Source organism: Thamnophis sirtalis, unplaced genomic scaffold (assembly GCF_051295495.1).
Source record: "Thamnophis sirtalis isolate CommonGarterSnake01/CBP01778 unplaced genomic scaffold, rThaSir2_p1.2 scaffold_4, whole genome shotgun sequence".
Classification (NCBI taxonomy): Eukaryota; Metazoa; Chordata; class Lepidosauria; order Squamata; family Natricidae; genus Thamnophis; species Thamnophis sirtalis.
In genome coordinates, this window is record NW_028261384.1 from 20555331 (window position 1) to 20576186 (window position 20856).

The 20856-nt window shown below is 37.2% G+C and overlaps 1 protein-coding gene across 1 annotated transcript in view; it reads left to right on the forward strand.

The window, feature by feature from the left end:
- Window positions 1–18971, forward strand: part of ARHGAP12 (Rho GTPase activating protein 12) — a 56689-nt gene extending 37718 nt beyond the window's left edge. The window contains exons 10-18 of the mRNA XM_087712552.1: window positions 1502–1606; window positions 1805–1903; window positions 2948–3050; window positions 4960–5079; window positions 11493–11591; window positions 12550–12627; window positions 13684–13818; window positions 14781–14883; window positions 15258–18971. Coding sequence (XP_087568678.1) covers window positions 1502–1606; window positions 1805–1903; window positions 2948–3050; window positions 4960–5079; window positions 11493–11591; window positions 12550–12627; window positions 13684–13818; window positions 14781–14883; window positions 15258–15432 — 1017 coding nt within the window. The 3' untranslated portion in view covers window positions 15433–18971. The remainder of the gene's footprint in view (window positions 1–1501; window positions 1607–1804; window positions 1904–2947; window positions 3051–4959; window positions 5080–11492; window positions 11592–12549; window positions 12628–13683; window positions 13819–14780; window positions 14884–15257) is intronic.
- Window positions 18972–20856: the final 1885 nt, after the last annotated feature.

The following is a 20856-nucleotide window of genomic DNA, read 5'->3' on the forward strand; positions in this document are numbered from 1 at the left end:
ATATTTTAGTATTGTATTTCCCCCAAAATAAGACCTAACCCTGGAAAATAAGACCTAATGCATCTTTTGAGCAAAAATGAATATACGACCCGATCTTATTTATGGGGAAATACGATAGTACAATTATACATAGCTACATTGTATGTAGCTGGTATAAACTGCAACAATGCAGTTGGTATAAGCTGCAATAATGCAGAAGTGACTCATGGGTTAAAAAATATTTGCACTCATGGAAATGGCTGTTCCTTTATCAGTTTAGTAGTTAATTGAATGTAAATTATCTCATTAAAGGAGAAGCCATTTTTCAATTCAAATTGCCAAGGTGTACTTTAAATCAATGGAACTCAGATGTGACCTAATGATTGTCTTAAATCTTGATAAGTATCCAACTTCTAATTTTGATTAAGGCAAAATAAAAAGTTCCTTGTCTAGCATTTTGTCTCACATTTTGGACTGAATAATTGACAGCCTTGCAGAGTTTTTCTATCTGAATACAAGAATGTTAACAATATCATATTATAAGCTGATAATGTTTCCTGTATGCTTTTTCTGAATTAATGTTGGTAGTAAAAGATTTCCTTTTGAAAGCATCATGCAAGCTTCTTTTGAAAATATGTGTGAAGGGGTTTTCCACCTAACCTGTTTCTCAGCCAGTTTCCTTGCTGATTTTCAATTATATATCCAAAATCACTACGATATATAAATATAATTTAATTTAAAATGTTAGTACAGTCATTTATTGTAGTGTCACTGATGGTTCCAGTATATTTAATAAGTGTTAGTATAGGTAAACCTATTTTTCTTCTATGTATCATTGGACAATTTTGTATATTTCAAAATGTTTTGTTTTAAAGCCGTGGCTGTTATCCCCTAGATTTAATCATATCTCTAGTAATCTGTCCAACTACTGAAAACTTTCCAGATATCTTGATTTCTGCATTTTGATATCTCCGACGGTCCAGAGATATTTCAATGGCAATAAGATTATTCATTTTGTGAAATTTGCAAAAAAAAACAAGACCCCCACCTTATTCTTCTAGCCAATACAAACATATTATAGGTCTTAAAGAAAGGGAGGAAGAGGAGAACAATCCACTGACATTAAAATTGGAAACCTAGCGAACAAGTTATTTTAAGTACAAGTAGTCCTTGATTTATCACTGTTCAAAGTTTCAAAAGATCTACTCAGAACTATTTAGGTACAATGGATTTGCTCATCATTCACTGTACTTGCTTAAAGACAGTGGTACTAGTTTAATAATGACAATATTTACTTAACAAACACTGCAAAAAAAGGTAGTAAAATCCGGCACAGTCACATGGTGATCTGCTTAATAAACAGCATGACTTGTGGCCGTAATGCTGAGCTTAATTATAAGTCAAAGATTAACTGAAATGGCAACATCCTATTTATTTCATGTCTTTTAAAATATATTGTGCAAGAGTCTTTTCTAATATCACTTATATCTATGTCTTTAATGCATTTTTGTTAATATTTCAGAAGTTTGGGGTCAATCAGTCTAAACCAGAGTTCACAGTGGATCTCAGAGGTGCATCTATCGACTGGGCTTCAAAGGAGAAATCAAGCAAGAAAAATGTGATTGAGGTAAACTTTATAGGAAAGTGAGATTCTGAGTCAGCCATTATTACTATAAATTATAGAAGAACATATAGAGGCAAAAAGCAAGTTTGGATCATTTCAGAATATATGAAATATGTTGTTTTTGTGGTTATCAGGCTATTTTGGGGAAACACATAAAATATGAATCTTGATTTTAACGTCATGATTTCTTTTATTTTAAAGATGAAAACACGCCAGGGAACTGAACTATTAATTCAATCAGACAATGACATATCTATTATGGAATGGTTTAGAATTCTTGAATCAGTAACCAGTAACCAGGTAAATTCTTAAATGTAAACATTTTTTCATCCAGAATTATAGCCTAATGTTTGAATCAATGTAAAGAATTTTTTAAAAACCAGGATAATAGAACTGAACCACCCTCTGCTCTAGAACATTCAAAGAGGAAAAAGGTGAGATGCCTTTATGCATGGTAAATGAAGACTACACCCATTTTGAATAAATATATACATTAGGGCCATGGGTGTCCAATGATGATTTAACTAAAACCAAAGGGCAATATATATATTTAGAAAACCCTCTATTTAAGACCCAAATGAATATTATGAAGCAACTGCATTTACATTGTATTGGCTTTATTTAGAATGCTTTTTGCTAGATTAATTGAATGATGGAGGAAGAATTAGGAGCAGAAGAGTTGCTAGCTCTTCGAAAGGATTGAAGACCTGTGCACATGTGAACTTTTTGATAGATGAGAATCAGGGACAGAGTACTCATTATATGCAAATGATTGTAATAAAAGGTTCACTAGACGAAGTGGAATGACCTCTACTATACTATGAAGTTGTAAAGCCTGTAAAGTTGTATTTTGCTTCCGTTCCATGGTATGTGATATTATAAGACATGAGGTGTTGGGCAAGCTCCTTTAATAACGAAGTCATTCATGACCAGAGTAAGTTTGTTAAATTTGGAAGGATTTATTTTATGTAGCTTATTTATTAGACTTATTCTTCTATAATTTCATATTATTTTTGCCTATGGAATCAAGGAAAATAAAGATTTGAACTTAAAATGATCTGAAAGAAATCTTAAATTATATTGACAGATAGTATTATTATCATTAACTCACTGTTGACTCTTGGCAACAACATTGATAATCTTTTCTCAGATCTCTCTTCTCAGATTAGTGACTTTTGCATTATATAAATTGCTGTTATCAATTTTAACATCAATATACCCAGTTTCATAAAGTGATGTTCAACTTTGCAATCTTGTTTGAAGAAATACACTTTATAAAACATACCTTGTAACATAATTCTGTAGGAAGACAACTTATTAATTCTTGTTGTGGAATTACACTAGACAGTAGAGTCTGAAGAAGCATTGGATGATGAAATACCAGATTCGCCTGGATTGGAAAAACAAGATAAAGAAAAGGACCATAAAGATTCTAAAAAACTTCGTTGTAAGTTTCATTTCCATAGATAAGTGGACATGCTTCTAGTTCATTATCACCGTAAAAAATATTTTAGCTCTTGAACACAATAAAAAATTAGACATTTTTTCATTATTGCAGCAGTTTTAAAAGAAATACCAAGTCTCATTTTAGTCAGATTTTTATAGGATAAATTTCAGTCGTTAACACTTGATGTAGTATTGCAGCTTGTCTAATCAGCCTGTGCTTGTTTCAGAAGTTCAGGAAATATTATTATCATCATACACTATGAGGTTTGAAATGAATATAATGAGATTTTTTACCCTTAATAAATATTTTATTCCAAAAACTGAAACTGTAGAGACAAAACACCAATGCTTTTCTTTTACCCAGAGTGGGTAACATGAATTAACCATTGTTATATTTAGAAATATGCCTTTTTCAACACAGAATAAAATCAATTTTCACTGACTGCAATGCAGCTTCTAAAGGCAAAGAACTTGAGAAATTGTTTTGTATGGAAATCTTATTTCCAAAATAATTATATCTGAGGAAATAAGATAAAACAGTTCAAAAACCAAAAGTAATAAAATAAATTATAAACTCGGTTATTAATAGTGCCTACATCTTTGGAAACAGAATAACTTTTCTGTCCTATTACTGAAAGTGTGCATCTTATATTTGGGGAAACGTTTTTCAAAGTGGAGTGGCCATCCCTCAGAAGATTCACACATGGAGTCTGATGACAACACACTTTCAAAAATGGAAATATTCATTTGTTTCTCTTTCCAGTCATACTGGACAGCTGGATTCCACCTGGATAAGATCATCTTGAAGCAACCTAGGCCCTAAGTCATGTATGGCTTGAAATATAACATCTTTGGTTGAACCTGGAAACTAACAACAATCAACCAGTGCAGCTCCCAATGTAGAGATGTCACATAAGCAAACCCTTATGCCACAAATCCTTTCCATAATGCAACTGAATCAGCTACCACTTCCAGATGGCCCTTTGGGACAGCCTCATGTAAACTGAGTCACACATCAAGGGCATGAATGATAACCAGCAAAGTGTTCCTCATTCCAGGAACAGTGAAATTGACACAGAATATGTAATTGTCCAGAGGCTCTCCTGAATGAAACAGCTCTGACTGCAGAAGCTGTGGCTCATCCAGAGACATATTTTCTTCAGTATCAATCAGCTTTTAAAAGCTAGCCATGCCATCTTGCTAGGATTCAGTCTAAGCCTGTTTCTTCTTAGATCCATGATGGCGAACCTATGGCATGTGTGAGCCCTGGTAGCACACAGAGCCCTCTCTGGGCACGTGCGCCATCGCCAATTGCTCTTCCAAGTTCCGTTGCACGCAAGCGCGCTGGCCAGCTGGTCTCTTCTGGGTTTCAGCGCTCCAGCATATGTGTGTGTGTGCAATCCAATTTCGGCACTCAGTGCCGAAAAGGTTAACCATCACTGTCCTAGTTCTAACAGTCTCTGGATATCAGGATAGAACTTTTACTTCATTGCTTGATTGGCCACATGTCAGTTCATTACTGGTTCATTCCTGTTCTGTCTTCACCATATGCCAATGGTGATATGGGTGTTTAATAGAGGTTGGTCGAAAGTCCTTCTGACAGAATGTAAACATATCTTTTAAAATACTTGTTTTTTATGTAAACATTTTAGGAAGAGGGCCACATGATGCTTGAATTGTTATACAAAGAAAATAATTGTTAATATAAATAGAAATTTTAAAAAGTCAAGTATGCTATTGTACTTCTGTTAATCATTATGTTTCATTTCAATATTTTCCCATAAACATCTTCCAAATGATCACACTATTCTGTCCCTGTGGAATTCATTATTAACTTGCTTTTATAAATTAGAAAATATTTAGCTTAATGATTGTTGAACGTTATTTGAAATATTGCTCTTGTCTTTCAGCACTAAAAATATCTAGCAGTATTGATTCTTCAGAACAAAAGAAGACTAAAACGAAATTGAAGAAGTTTTTAATCCGCAGGCCTACTTTACAAGCAGTCCGTGAAAAGGGCTACATTAAGGGTAAGGCTTTTTTAATTGTTAATCAAGAAAATTAGGAAATAGTGATCCCTGCTGATTACTTCTGTATGAGGAAATAGCCATTTCCTTAGGAAATGGTGGAAACGTTGTGACTTCAAAGCTGCATATATTTAAGCCTTCTGCTACTCTTAAGTACAGGAAACGTAGTCAGAATTTCAGTATATCTGTTAGAAGCTGATTATATATATTATATTTCATAAAAGAACAAACAAGAGGCTTCTATTAAACTTAAAGAAAATAATATTTCCCATCTAAGTGTTACATTTGTCAAAGAGAAATTTAAAAAAATAATAGACCTCACTATCAAAAATATTATGGTTGTTTTCCATCAGTATGCAACAGTAAGATATTGGACATTATGGTAATTTGTTTCTTGTAAAAAATTCAGTTGTTCACATTTTTGTAGTATAGAGAAAGTTAAATTAAGAATGTTGAATTTTAAGATTTGCAGGTAAAATAACACTACAAAATTAATTTCGTTGGGTCACTTATTTCCCTGTCACTTTGGAAACTTTTCATTGCAGGTATCAAACTTGATCAAAATTCAGGAATTTCGTAGATCATCCAGCTACTTTATAAATGTCTATGCAGATTCTCAATTAACCATGTCATGGTTGTCCCTAAGGTATTTTTTTCCAAAAGGCAACCAGGCTTTCTTGATGTTTTCTTTCAAAATGTTTTGCTTCTAATCCAAGAAGCTACTTGCATAAGAAGCGAAACATTTTGAAAGAAAACATCAAGAAAGTCTGGTTGCCTTTTGGAAAAAAAGTTTTGGGGGACATTTACTTTCTTGTTTTCATCAGGATAATAGAAGGGCTTTTGAAAAAGAGTAGATCATTAAGATCTACTTAGAACATAAAACAGTTATAAAATTAATTCTTTAAAAATAGAGTAAAAAGAAATCTACACTGTTTGCTCCATTGGCATTTTTAAGTTCAGATGTTTCTGTCTACTGAAATGAACTAAAGAGCCAAAATGGAATGTCTGTCCTTCAAAATTGGATTGAGGGCAGGAGTGTTGTTGAGGGCTGCATTAGGCTTGTACTTGACCTTGGGGGGGGGGGCAGGGTGTGTATGGGCAGGATGGGCATGGCTAGCTTGGTGTCACTCGTGTTGGGGGTGCCTGTGGTGGCCCGACTGCTCTGCCAGCGAAAACAGGCTCCCAAGCGTTTCTGGCTTGCAATGGCCTCCTACAACGCTCTGCCAGCAAAAACTGAGCCCAGGAGGGCCATGCACTGCCCTCACAAGCTCCATTTCTGTCTGCAATGGTCTCTTGAAACCCTCTGCTAGCAAAACAGTCCGAGAGGGCCACATGCGGCCCTTGCGATCGCCATTTCCAGCTGCAACAGCTTCCTGAAAACTTCTGCCAGCGGAACAGTCCATTCTGGCTGCAACAGGCACCTGCAACTCTCTGCCAGGGAAACAGACACTGGGAAGGTCATGCGTGGCCTCCTGAGCTCCTTTTTCGACTGCAGTGGCTTCCTGCAACCCCCTGGGAGCGAAAATGGATCTCGGGAGGGCCGTGTGCAGCTCTTCCAAGCTCTATTTTTGCAGGCAGAGGCACCACAGACTGGTCCTTTGCTGTTTTCAGGGTGGCCCCGTGTCTAAGCAACACACGGACCGGATCTGGCCTGCAGGGCTAGAGTTTGACACCTGATTGAGGAGAATGATCCATACTTAAATAAACAAGTAAGCAAGCTAGGAAGGATAGTGTACAGCATTAATTTTACAATATCTGTTACATCTCTTCCATGTACAAATTGTACAGAAAAGTGTTTTCTGGGTATGTGTGGATGTGGATATTGGGCAGATGTGCCCTCTGAAAGTGACCCTCTCAGCACATGTTTATTTTTTTATTTGTTTGTTCAATTCCCACGGCTGCCCATCTCAGTCAGTGACTCTGGACAACTTAATTCAAAAAATATATTGCAATTTTAAAAATTGAAATTTCTTTTTAAAACAGTAAAAACATTACACCTAATTCATCTCATAGTGAGATAGGCAGCAAAGAAATTTAATAAATAAATAAATATACATAAAATCTATTTTTTTAAAATTATTTGACCAATTAGCAATATAGTCATAAAACAGGGCCCCAGGCTCAGGAATATAGTCAGGTTTTTGGGCTGTATGAAAGGATAACGGGGTTGAGGCCATTCTAAACCCCAAAGTGAGAGTTTTCCATACAGAAGGGGCCACCAGGAAAAAAAGGTCATCTTCTGGTCTCCGCCAGCTACATTCTTTGTCTGATGAGATCTGCAGCATAGCCATTTTTCTTGACCTAGTTCAGTGATGACAAACCTTTTTGCGCCTAGTGCCAAAAAGGGAGTATGCATGTGAGGGAAGCACTGAGTGCTGAAAAAGGAGAACTTTGCATGTGCGCACGAACACACTTGTCTGGGCTGTGACCAGGAAGAAGACTTGCCCAAGGCATGCCCGGGCCAAAAATGTACTTTTGGTTTCCAGCGCACACATGCATTCCAGCCAGCAGTTTCTGGTACTGCCGCACACACAAAGCTCAGCTGATCATCATGTGCGCATGCACACCAGAAACCCAGAAGAGGAACAGCCGATGCTGTGTGAGCCAGGCAACATGGCTCCACATGCCACTTCGGGCACGTATGCCATAGGTTCACCATCACAGATCTAGTTGGACGGGTAAAGATTTTTGAAAAAAAAGGCAATCCTTTAGGTATCCCGGTCTTAAGCCAGATAAGGCTTTATAGGTCCTCCCTCCCCTCCCCCCCCCGCTCCTTGAATTGCACTCAGAAACACACCAGTAACCAGTGCAGTTCATGCAGGAGTGATTGTTAGTGTGCCATATATCTGCCACCATTTTCTAACCTGCTTAGCTGCGTTCAGCATCAGTTGGAGTTTCTGAATAGTCCAAGATCAGTGTTGCAATATAGCATGTTACAGTAGTCTAATCTTGAAGTTACAAGGGTGCAAATTAATGTGAGCAGGGCCTCTTGATCCAGGTAATGGCGCAACTGGTGCACCACTTGAAGGTGTGCAAAGGGCCTCCTAGCCACAGCTGCCACCAGTTCTTTGAGCAGGAGCCGCAGGCCCCCGTTGTGCATTGAGTCTGTTTGGGGCATCATCCAGAACCAGAGATGAAAGAACCTTTTCTCCAGGGACAGCCACACCATCTTGGGAGGGTTGAGTTGGAGCCCATTTGCCCCATCCAGGGCTCCAAACACTGGGATATGGCATCCACAGCATCACTCAAGGAGCGTGGGGTAACGATATGAAACTGGGTGTCACCTGAATGCTAATGATAGCTCACCCAAACCAACGGATCAACTCGTGCTGTGGCCTGTTAAATAGGAGGCAATCGAGAATAGAGCCATAAGGTGCTTCAGGCTAGACCTCTCTCCCTCTGTCAATGTTTGGAACCAGCCCTGGAGAAAGGAAGGAGAATCACCACAGTGCAGTTCCCAGAGCTGGCCGAGAAGGATACCATGATCAATGGAATTGAATGCCGCTGAGGAATCAAGAAAAGCCAGGATGGATGCACTACCTCTATCCCACTCCTGCCAGAAAGGGTGTATCATCCAAAGAGAAATGCTGTTTCATCCAGAGTTCTGTGAAATTTCCATGTGAACACTCCACCTTCTCTATAAAGAAAAGGTTGGAGACCAGACAAAATTGTCCAGACTAACTGAATCGGGCAATGGTCCTTTGAGAAGGGAGTGAGCCAATACTGAAAGAAGGAAGACTTGCCTACAACTCAAGAATGGACATTGAAAGTTACAAACTTAGCCGAGATGGCTAAAATATCGGCATATCTCAAAGATCATTCAAATGAGAGATATAAACGAGACTGGAAAAAATGGATTGACTATATACAAAATAAATAAGGGACTAAGAAATTCCAGATAGCTTATGCTTAAGATCAGGAATGATTTAAACTGTTCAAAGTTAGTGTAGCAAGAAGAAGCTAAGATCAATGTAGAGATGTTATTAACCTCTTTTTTTCTATTTCTTTTTTTCCAATATATTTTAGACTGTTTGTTAAAAATCTATACCGTGTACGGGCTCTGGGAAGTCGGGGGGGAGGGAGGTGGGGTGTTGGGGGGAGGGTGGGGGAGGGGGGATATATACCATGTGTTAGACTTCAATGTAATGCGACTTCACATGTATACTGTTTCTCTTTAATTTCTCTGTAAAAATAGGACAAGTTGAGTATATTGACATATAGTAGAAATACACCAAGGGGAGGAGGAGTGTGATAGAAGAAAGATGGGTAGAGAGGGCGGGAGAGAGGATGGGAGGGGGGGTGAGAAGGAAGGGAGGGAGTGGACTGGGAGAGAGGAGTGGTAGAGGGGGAGGGGAAGTAGGGTAGAGGGGAATGATGGAGGGAAGATAGAAAGTTGGAGTGGGGCGGAAGAAAGAGGTGTATGGAGAGTGGAAGAGGTATATTGGGTTTCTATTTTGGGGGGTACTGTTGACAATTTTTTTCATTTATTAAGCATTTATAGACCGCCCTTTTCCCTGAGGGGACTCAGGGTGGCTTACAATAATAGGGGAGGGGAGTGCGGGACAAAACGCAAAAAGAAAATGTGAATAGAAATAATTTGCAATAAAAAACCCAACATTCATTCAACATTCAGGAGGGGCGAGAGTAAAGTCTTATCCCCAGGCCTGACGGGATAGCCAGATCTTGAGGGCTGTGCGGAAGGCCTGGACGGTGGTGAGGGTGCGAATCTCCACGGGGAGATTGTTCCATAGCGTCGGAGCTGCAACTGAGAAGGCTCTCCTCCGCGTAGTCGCCAGTCGGCACTGACTGGCGGATGGAATTCGGAGGAGGCCTACTCTATGCAATCTGATGGGACGGAGGGAGGTAATCGGCAGAAGGCGGTCTCTCAAATAGCCAGATCCACTACCATGGAGCGCTTTATAGATGGTAAGAAGGACCTTGAAGTGCACCCGGGGACCAACAGGTAGCCAGCGCAGCTCACGGAGGATCGGTGTTATGTGGGCGAACCATGGTGCGCCCACAATCACTCGCGCGGCTGCATTTTGGACTAGCTGAAGTCGCCGGATGCTCTTCAAGGGCAGCCCCATGTAGAGCACATTGCAGACAAGAGGAATTGCTGTGATTATTGATTAATGTTGTATGGCCCCGGCTATGCACAGTACATATGTATGAAAATGGAAAATGGAAAATAAAAACATTTTAACGAGAGAAGGGAGTGAGCCACTTCCTCTTTAAGAACTGACAGGACCACTCCCTTTCTCAAGATGGAATTAACTATTGCCCAGAATCACACATGCTTCCCTCCTATGAAGACTTAATAAGTTATATTAAGATTTAAACACATGGCCAACCCAGCTGAGAGAGCCCTGTTCATTCCCTCAGGTTTATTGGGATCAAACTCTTCCAAGGTCAACTTGAAAGATATAGCACCCTACCACCTCCATAGTCTGGTCTTAAGACTGGAGTCCAAATGTGCCAATTTTATCTGCAGATGTGCAGATAGAACAAATGTGCCAATTTTATCTGCAGATGTGTAGCATATTCTTCACAGCTATCCTTTAGCTAGGTTTTGGCATTGCTTCCTCCAAGGAATGATTGAGCACCAGAACAGGGCCACTGGGTGACTATCGGCAGATGCACTAACTATTTATCTGCACAAATAGTTGTTTCATCACCCTTATTGCCATGAGGTAGACCTTCATAGCGGCTCTCGCTCATGTCTGATCGTCTTCGTTCCTTGTCTTTCACCAGCAACACTCTAGGCGACACTCTCTGTTTAAGTTCCCCTAACTCCAACCTGTACAACGGAGCGCATTGGGAACTCCCGTGTACCGAAAGGTTTCCGGTGCTCTCCACTATCCAATCTAAAGGCATTTCTGCTTTGTTATTCCACGCAGTCACCAAGGCTTCAATCGGACCACATAGTAGGCTTTCTGGAATAACTCCCAAGTTTTCTCTGGAACCCAATTGGGTCCATTAGTTGCCTGGGATGGGCTGATCCAATAGGCCCAGGTTCTCTGCACAGGAAGCTAGGACTGAGAAATTGAGTCTTGCCAGTGAGTAATCTGTCCATCTCAGGAGAGCAGGCAAAATCTCCCACAAATCCAGAACACTGCCATTTCTCTGAGAGAGAGAGAGAAAAACCAGATACATGCCTTGAGCCCCCAAAGGTTTATCTACTGATTTAGAGATTTTAAAAAATCAACTTGTAAAATTTCTAAGAATTTATTGGATCTAATATAGTTCAATGCTAAGACTGAGATATTGTAAATGTTATATGTCCAAATTCATGATTTTATATATACATGTATGCATGTATGTATGTATATGTATATATATGTATATATCAGTTTTTATTCTGTATGCTAAGAAATTCATCACACTCATCTATACATTTTTATTTTTCTGCTCTTCAGATCAGGTATTTGGCTGCAATCTAAGCAGTTTGTGTCAAAGAGAAAATAACACTGTGCCAAAATTTGTGAAGCTGTGCATTGAACATGTTGAAGAACATGGTAGGAAGAATCTACTTACTGATTTTAGGATTAATTTTTTTTGTTTTTTGTTAACAAAAGTCTTAGTATTCACAAATGAAATATGTCCCAAGATACAGATATGGTTGCATTTAAAAAAAAAGAAAATACAACAATAACCCCAAGTTTTCTATTGATTGCTGGAAACCTCTTACATAAAAAAGTTATAAAAACACTTTTCTAGAAAAGCTTGAAAAAGTTTGAAAACTGTTTCCACTCTATAATGATAAATCCAAAAAGAAAATGCTCCTGAGAGAAATAGACAGCTTTTGTTTTAATATTAGATAGTGTAGTACAAAGTAAATTCTCCTGAGGAGTGTGAAAGACTTAATTCTGTTTTTTTTAAATTTCGTATAGCTTGTTTTAGTATTTTTTTCTAGGATTGATGTTCATTGTGCTTTCTCACTTTCTATATTGCCAGTTCTGACTGGAGATAAATGCTGCTGAAGATAGTCTATTGAAGAAGAAACTTTGACTAATCCAGTGAAGAAACAATATTATATTGATTTACCCGTCTGTCCTCATGTTAGGTGACAGACATGTGAGAATGTCTGTTCCAGTGTCCCAGTTTCAGCATAGTGTGGTTACGTTCTACATTCCAAGTAGAAACAGTATTCTCCCCAGATGGCAGAAGATCTCAGGAGTGAAAGGAATGAGAAACCTAGTTTTCTATTAGGTGTTTTCTACAAAAATTCCCATTCCCAAATGGACCCAAAAATAATAGTTCTTAGATTGGCGAAATGTTTCAGTTACTCTCTAAATAATAACGGAATAGCAGAGTTTAATGAAATACTCTACTTCTTAAATTGCTTGTTATACCTATAATTTTCACTTTTTTGCTTTCTATTTTTGCTGTTAGGAAATTGCATGCATGTATAATGTAAGATTTAATGTAAGTTGTAAGAATGTTTGCTGAACAAAAAAAATAATTTTTTTCTAGGATTGGACATTGATGGATTGTACAGAGTTAGTGGTAATCTTGCAGTAATACAGAAGCTAAGATTTGCAGTTAATCATGGTATGTTCTTATACATAAAATTTATTTGCAATTAAGCTCCTTTATAAGTGCTCATCGTAACAGGTTTGAACAGATTATATATTTAATATGACATTGGTAAAGGTATAGGTTCCCCTCACACATATGTGATAGTCGTTCCTGACTCTAGGGGGCGGTGCTCATCTCTGTCTCAAAGCCGAAGAGCCAGCATTGTCCAAAGATATCTCTGTGGTCATGTGGACGGCATGACTAAACGCCAAAGATGCACAGAACACGTTACCTTCCCATCAAAGAGGGTTCCTATTTTTCTACTTGCATTTTTATGTGCTTTCGAACTGCTAGGTTGGCAGAAGCTGGGACAAGTACCATATTTTTCGGAGTATAAGACGCACCAAGGTTTTGAAGAGGCAATTTTTTTTTTTTTTAAAAAGGTTTTTGCACTCTGCAAATCTCCCAAAAACGGCCCGTTTTTCTTCCAAAAAAATTGAAACAAAAAGGTATGAATAGCCTCTAGGGGCCTTGCAGAGTGCTCCTGGGGGATGGGGCCCCTCCAAAACAAGCAAAAATACAGCTCATTTTTTGCAAAAACGGGCCCGTTTTATGTCAAAACAGTTGCATGGATAGCCTTTAGGAAGCTTATAGAGTACTCCTGAGGGCTGGGGGGGGGGGAAATTGAGCAAAAAAGGCCTGTTTTTTTACTCATTTCTGCCCTCCCCAGCCCCCAGGAGCTCTCTGAAAGTCTTCTAAAGGCTCTGCATGGCCATTTTGGTGAAGGAGGTGGGGTTTTGGGAGGCAAAAAAATGCTGTATCCAGTGTATAAGACGCACCCAGATTTTCAGCCTCTTTTTTGAGGAAAAAAGGTGCATCTTATAGTCCTAAAAATACAGTAACCGGAGCTCACGCCGTTACACGGCACTAGGGATATGACATAGAAGTCTATATTTTTTGCAATTAGTTAGATTTATTGATATAGTTGTTAGAATTGCCTTTTTATCTGAATATTCTTCTATGTGGATAAACAACAGCACCAAAAGTTTATTATGACATAGCGAGTGGTTGTGTGTTTGCTTCTTTCAGATGAAAAACTGGACTTGAATGACAGCAAATGGGAAGATATCCATGTCATCACGGGGGCTTTGAAAATGTTTTTTAGAGAATTGCCAGAACCATTATTCACTTTCAGCCATTTCAATGATTTTGTCAATGCCATTAGTAAGTATTTCTTTGAAAATATGCTCATCCTAAAAGAACTTCACAGCAATTCTTAACAGCGTCCTCATTGCACGCAAGACTGTTATCAAAATGAAATATAAAGTTTTTAACAGTCACTAGATTTCCTTAAATAGGAAGACAATTATTACCGTATTTTTCGGAGTATAAGACGCACTGGAGTATAAGACGCACCAAGGTTTTGAAGAGGCAAAATTTTTAAAAAAGTTTTTGCACTCTGCAAACTTCCCAAAAATGCACAATTTTTCATGGAAATTGACATGTTTTTCCTCCTCAAAAAGGCATGGGCTTGCAGAGTGCTCCGGGGAGGGAGGGAATGAGCAAAAAACCGTGCGTTTTTTGCAAAAATGAGCCTGTTTTTCGTAAAACAAAGGGCATGGATAGCCTTTAGGAAGCTTATAGAGTACTCCTGCGGCCTGGGGAATTAAGGTTTTTTTTGCTCATTTCTGCCTTCCCCTGCCCCCAGGAGCTCTCTGAAAGCTTCCTAGAGGCTCTGCACGGCCATTTTCATGAAGGGAGCAGGATCTCGGGAGGCAAAAAATTTTGTATTCAATGTATAAGATGCACCCAGATTTTCACCCTCCTTTTAAGAGGAAAAAGGTGAGTCTTATGCGCTGAAAAATATGGTAATTGTAATTTCATAGTGAGATAAAAGTTATGAAATTCTATTAAATAGAATTACAACCAAATACTTATTAGATGGAAAAAAGGAGATTAATGTCCATGCTATTGTATTGTATATATTAACCCAATAAAATGGATTATGGCTCGTTTTATCTTACCAGCCTTCTGGATGCTGTAGGACCCTTTTTAGTTGTACTTGCAATAGATCAACAGTGTCAGCAATGTTTATGTTCGCCACTAGATGGTGCTAGGTATTAGCTAATGTCCTCCCAATATATGAAAAGCTGCATTGTGCCAGAATTTGTCTCTTCTGTCTCTAGAACAAGAGCCTCGGCAACGTGTTCAAGCTGTAAAAGAGCTGATTAAACAGTTGCCAAAGCCAAATCACGATACGATGCAGGTGCTGTTCAGACACCTCAAGAAGTAAGTAAATAATAGAAAAGAAATGTAACTTAGTGTATATAAGTGTATAGCTTTTAAGACCCACTAGAGTATAACTAAGCCTGTGATTTTGGCAAAGAAACCAGCATTATGAAAGGAAAGAATATCAACACAGTACAGTATCTTAATAAATGTCACACCATTACTCAAAAGTGAGAAATTGTGACTCTAGAATTCTTGTTACGCAAAACTCTACAGTAATGTTAACATCAGAACTAATAAAGTAGTACTAAGACCCAGGATTGTGCCTTGAGGAAGATATGTACGAGGCACATATATGCACATCAGATACTACATAGTTTTGATAATAACATGATGTTAACAGGTTTGAATGATTATTTTTCTATCTTTCTCAGAATTATAGAAAATGGAGAGAAGAATCGAATGACTTATCAAAGTATAGCCATAGTCTTTGGCCCAACTTTATTAAAACCCGAGAAAGAGACTGGTAATATAGCAATCCACACGGTGTATCAGAACCAGATTGTAGAATTAATCCTACTAGAATTGAACTCAGTCTTTGGACGTTGAAATTTGCTAAGGCAGACTAGCCTTTGAAGGACAAAAACTCAGCTCTGACAGAAACAGCATCTCAATATATATATATATATATTATGTCTTCGTGGACCAAGCAGCCACTTGATGGTATTGCACTTTTGGGATGGGGGGGAGAGAAGAGTGTGATTTATTTTTGCTGGGTTTTGGAAACTATTAACTTTGATTTTTTTTACAATAAATGTTATGAAATATTACAAAGTTTATATGATTCTAGTGACACTTAAACGGAAGATTTTATATAGATGTACACACTGGATTTTTATTTTTTTTTGTGGAAGAAGCTAATTTCAGTCAGGATTATCTAGAATGGCATTTTAATCTTTATTTTTAAATACAGGTTGTCCTTAGCTTATAACCATTATTTAATGATCACTCAAATTTGTAACAGTGCTGGAAAAAGAGACTCTTGAACATCTCTAGCACTTATGACTGTTTTAATACCCCCCCCAGTCACATGATCATGGTTTATATGCTTGCCAACTAGCAGTTGCAGTGGCCCAGCATAGCATGATCACATTTGCAACCCTCCAAAAACAAAGCCAATGTGGCAAGCTGGATTTGCTTGACAAACTGCGTAATAAATTTAACAATTATGGCAAAAAGTTGTAAAATTGGGCATGATTGCTTACTGACAGAGGTTCTGTACCAATGATGGTCATAAATCAAAAATTCTGTAGCCTTAGACTTAACACTTGCTTTGGAGAAAATAAACTCTTTATCAACTGACTTTGAAAAACTTTGTGAGCTTTTTTTAGTGAAACAATGCAGTGCAAGTTCACAAATTAAAATGTACAATAGAATTCCCGTTATTCATTTACAGGTTTCTGTATTAATTTGACAAATTAAACAAGTGCTAGCAGCAATCAGTGTAAATTCCTTCACTACACCAATTTTACTTGCCATTGATATTGCTGGACTTGCTCAGATTTTTTTAAATCACATATTATTATTGCTTCAGACACTGAATTGGTGCATATAACCAGTGGAGGATACATCTGTGATGGGCTGGAGTATTCAACATTTTTTCAAGGGGTGTGTGTGTGTGTGTGTGTGTATGTGTTATTTGACATTAAATCATATTTAGCAAATCTAACTGGAGGTTGATATTGTAGTGAATTCTTGTATGAATCTGTGGTAGTGAAATCAAATGTAAATATACACTGAAGTCCTAACTGGATGTTTTATTTTTTTATTATTATGTGTATACACTGTTGTATACTTTCTATTTCTACACTTTGAATGTGTAGATTAATAACTGATATTTTGGTGTACCTCCAGTGGATATTTTGTTCCTACAGAAAAATGGGTTACTTGGAAAACTGTGTGCACTTTTTAGATGCTAACATCTGCACGCCAATAATTTTAATGAAAATGGTACTGGAAAAATACTGCTTGCTTTACATGGTTAATGCACTACAAGCAGAACCTCTGATGTTATTTAATATGTACAGGAGCTATATTAGATAAATATATTGCAAATTCTAACATCTATATATTGCAGAAACTTATATTTGAATAGATGGATGTCTGGATGTAATGAAGATGCTGAACTTAAGGATTCCTTTTGATTTTAATGATGTAGATTGATTTGTAAAATAATTTCAGAAGATTTTGTTACAGGATACATGGTCTGCAGAAGATTTTTTTAAATTGTATTTTTCTAGACTAACTGCTGTATCTGACATTTGCTACGTGGTAATGAAATAAAACTGCTAGCTGTTTGGAATGTGGTGCTTCAGATTTGAAATGCAAGTTGTGCCATATTGAAACTATAAATACAAACCAACTAATCATTTCTTGGTTGCTGGTTTTATAATGCATTAATTATCTTTGACTTACAAGGACTCAATGAATTCATTGTTGGCAAACAGTCCCGATGGCCAGAAAAGAAGTGGAAAGGACTTAATGGATAATAATTCTCTCTACAGGATTGATGGGACAATTGCCCTCATCATTTTATTTGATTAATTTAACAACATTAAGGCATTATTTAAAAGCACTGTTATAAAATGCTTTCTTGAGAAGAAAAACTCTGTAGTATTGACCTCAATGTAGGAAAAGGCCCAGTTTTATTATTGGCCATAGAGGTTTTTGTGGAAGAAACAACATGCAGATCAAATGTCCATTAAGGCATCTGGAAACTGTATGTACTTCTTGAGAATGAAACTATATAATATGTTCCTTTACTAGTTTCAGTCATAAAAATGATCATAGAATTTATTTTCTTCCTGTATCTGTCTTTCAGAAGAGAATCTTCCTGACCAGAAATAGTAGCTTATTGGATAAAACTTTGTTTATTTTCTATATTCTGATTTATCTTGTGTAACTGGTTATAAAACTAAAAAAAAGTATTGCTGGGAAAAAAATCTGATGGAAGATTAGCTCCCATCCCAGTTCTCTTAGCAAATTATCATTAGAATAAATTAAAGACTATTTCTTTGTATCAAATATCAAAATTGCTAGAACATGCTTTACTTCTTCTTTCTTAGCCAGATATTGAGAAAATTTAACATAGTTTTCAAGCAAACTTTGTGATAAATGGCTTTTGCAAATATATTTCTGGAAGCTAATCACCCAACATATATTCTTATAATTCATCTCCAAATAAGTTGTTAATAGCTAGAAATTTTCTTAAGTCATGTAGCTGAAACACTCTATAATAGATATTAGCTCATCCTTTAAAGGTGCATCTTAGTTTGTCAAGATAAGCAAGGATCACCTTCTTAAACTTCTTCAAGCATCCTGTAAATATTCTGAACTGCATTAATTGGAATATGTCTCAAAACAGGTGCAGTAAATATTCCTAGTTTTGAATCTGTTTCAATAATATATATAAAACAGCCTATCTCCAAAGATTATGAAGGTTTGGTAAATCACATTTATGTTACAAAGAAGATAGACCAATTTATTATTGTCATTTCGAAATGATGTTGTGTAATGAGAAAGTATTCTGCTTTTTGCAGTTGACTATATTTGCCTTGGTAGATGGTTAATGAATTAATTGGCTTTGATATATGATAGTGTTATTTCCATGACTGTTGCTTCCTAAATCTCTTACTGTGTATTAAATGTTCTTTAAGTTTTGTGCCAGAAATAAATTGTTATTTAAATATTTCTATTTGATTGTTTAAAATTACATGAATAAAAATTAATAATTAGTGAAAAAAGTCCCAAACTGAATTTATGAAATGTTGGCATAAATTAACATTTTAAAAGAATTTGGAGCCAACATAATGCTGCAATTAACATATCAAAGCCATTGGCTGTAATACATCAGTATGTATTTACCAGAAGTGTGCCTGTGTTTCAGAACAAATAAGTTGTGCTAATTCAGGATTTGCTTTGTTGGAAATGGTTTGTGTTTTCTCTGGGATGCAGGGAGACAATTAGTGGCATTCAAGTTATCTTGTACTTTTTAAATTAAGAAACTGGATTACTGTGAAATGAGTTTTACTCATTACTGGCAATGAGTTTGATGCTCTTTTTGACACAAATAAACATTTAACTCTCAACCTGTGTTTGCATTGTCTAAAACAGTCATTTGAAATACATAACCAGCTCTTGACATTTCTTTGTTCTCCAACCACCTGTAGCACAGGGAAATTTTTTAAATTCAATTCCTCTTTCTGGTATTGTAGCGGTGTGTGGGGTCCCTGTTGACTTTTAAGGATGGAAGCAGGTGAGCAAAAAACCGACTTCATTCAGATTTGATTCAGTTTCCCACAGCCATCTCTTAGTCGTCATAGGCAAAGTGAAACATGATTAGCAGTAAATAATTTCTCTAAGAATAGCTGCATCTCAGCCAGAAAAGAGCAGCAGTTGTTGGACTTGTTAATTTACCCACCATAAATGTTGGCTAGGACCAATGCATGGAGGAAGGGGCCAGTTCCTGAATGTCTAATGAGGCATAGCAAAGCTTAGCAAGGAAAGGGAGCTGCTCCAAAGAATCTTAATGAGCTCTCACAATTGCAAGACTATGTGAGTGAGCAGCTGCTGAGGCTGTATTTTGCCAGATCAGTCCTTTATAAAATAGCCTGTCCTATAATGGAGCTTAAGTGAATATTTTTTACATCATTTCCATTTAGAAGGGTCATTCACTACCCTTTTATATCCAGCCTTTTATTAGAATTTTGATAGATTTAATTGCTTAGTGAAAGTTGGTTTTAAAAGGTATTTGGTGTTGACCACCAATTACATTTTTTTAAAAATCATAAACAACTTCCATTCTTTCAAATACTGCAAAAGCAAAACATGATTGCAGTCAACCAGTTCAGCTTGTATACTGTGGGTGACTCTGTTTAAACTTGTTCTGGTGAAAAACACCTTACTCAATATAACATCTTCCAGAATTGAAATTATTTTCTTCAAGAAACGAGAAATGAGCATTAGAAGGACTACTTCCTAGAAAAATTATACATTATATTACTTCCTTTACATAAGAAATACATAGAATTTTAGTGCTTCTTATATAAAGTTTCGGAATATAAGACACACTTTGCCTCCCCTTATAGGTGCGTCTTATAGACTGAATACGGGCATTTTTGGGTTCCCAAACTGTCCGTGTGTCACGTTTTTGCCCTCGCCTGTCCCCAGAAGCACTGCTGTGCTTGGCATGGCCTGTTTTCGCCAAAAATGCACCCTTTTGGCCTGCAGAGTGTTTTGGGGGGCTGGGAAGAGTGAAAATGCAACGGGCAGAGGTTTGGGAGCCCAACAACTGACTTATTTTCAGCTAAAATGGGCCATGTGGAGCACTGTAGAGTGCTTGTGGGGACTGGGGAGGGAAAAAACACAATGTGCAGAGGCAAAAACTTTCCCCCCTCCTGTAAATCTAAGTGCATCTTATAGTTGGGTGCATTTTATAGTTGGAAAAAATACGGTAAGTAAATTTTAGGAAGAGCTAATAGCCATCTCTTAATCGTCATAGGCAAAGTGACAAATAGAAGCCTTGTTAAAAGCTTTTTCCATGAAATTATTCGTAACAGTATTTGTGAACTTATGAGTATTCTTCACATCCTTACACAACTGTTTTGTGTGAATGCAGAGACAGCCATTTTAGTTTTTCTTTATCCATATAAGATATACGGACAAGGGCATGTCTGTGGTTATACTCTTACACATGCATATAAGTCAAGAAATACATTTAGTGCATTCTAGCCAGAAAAAAAAAAGATTTTAATGGGAATATGGAGTGAGAAATCTCCACAACTATTCATACCTTCTCTTGGTCAAGAATGATCAAGCTAGAAGCTTCCATTTAAATCATTAGGTTTCTGCAAGTTCTGAGTCAATTTAATGTTCTTTCCTTAGACCAAGCAGGTCTGGAAAATTACTACCAAGGAGCTAATAAAACTTTTTGAGCAAGAGGGTGGCTGGGTTTTAGATAAAATTAAATAATGC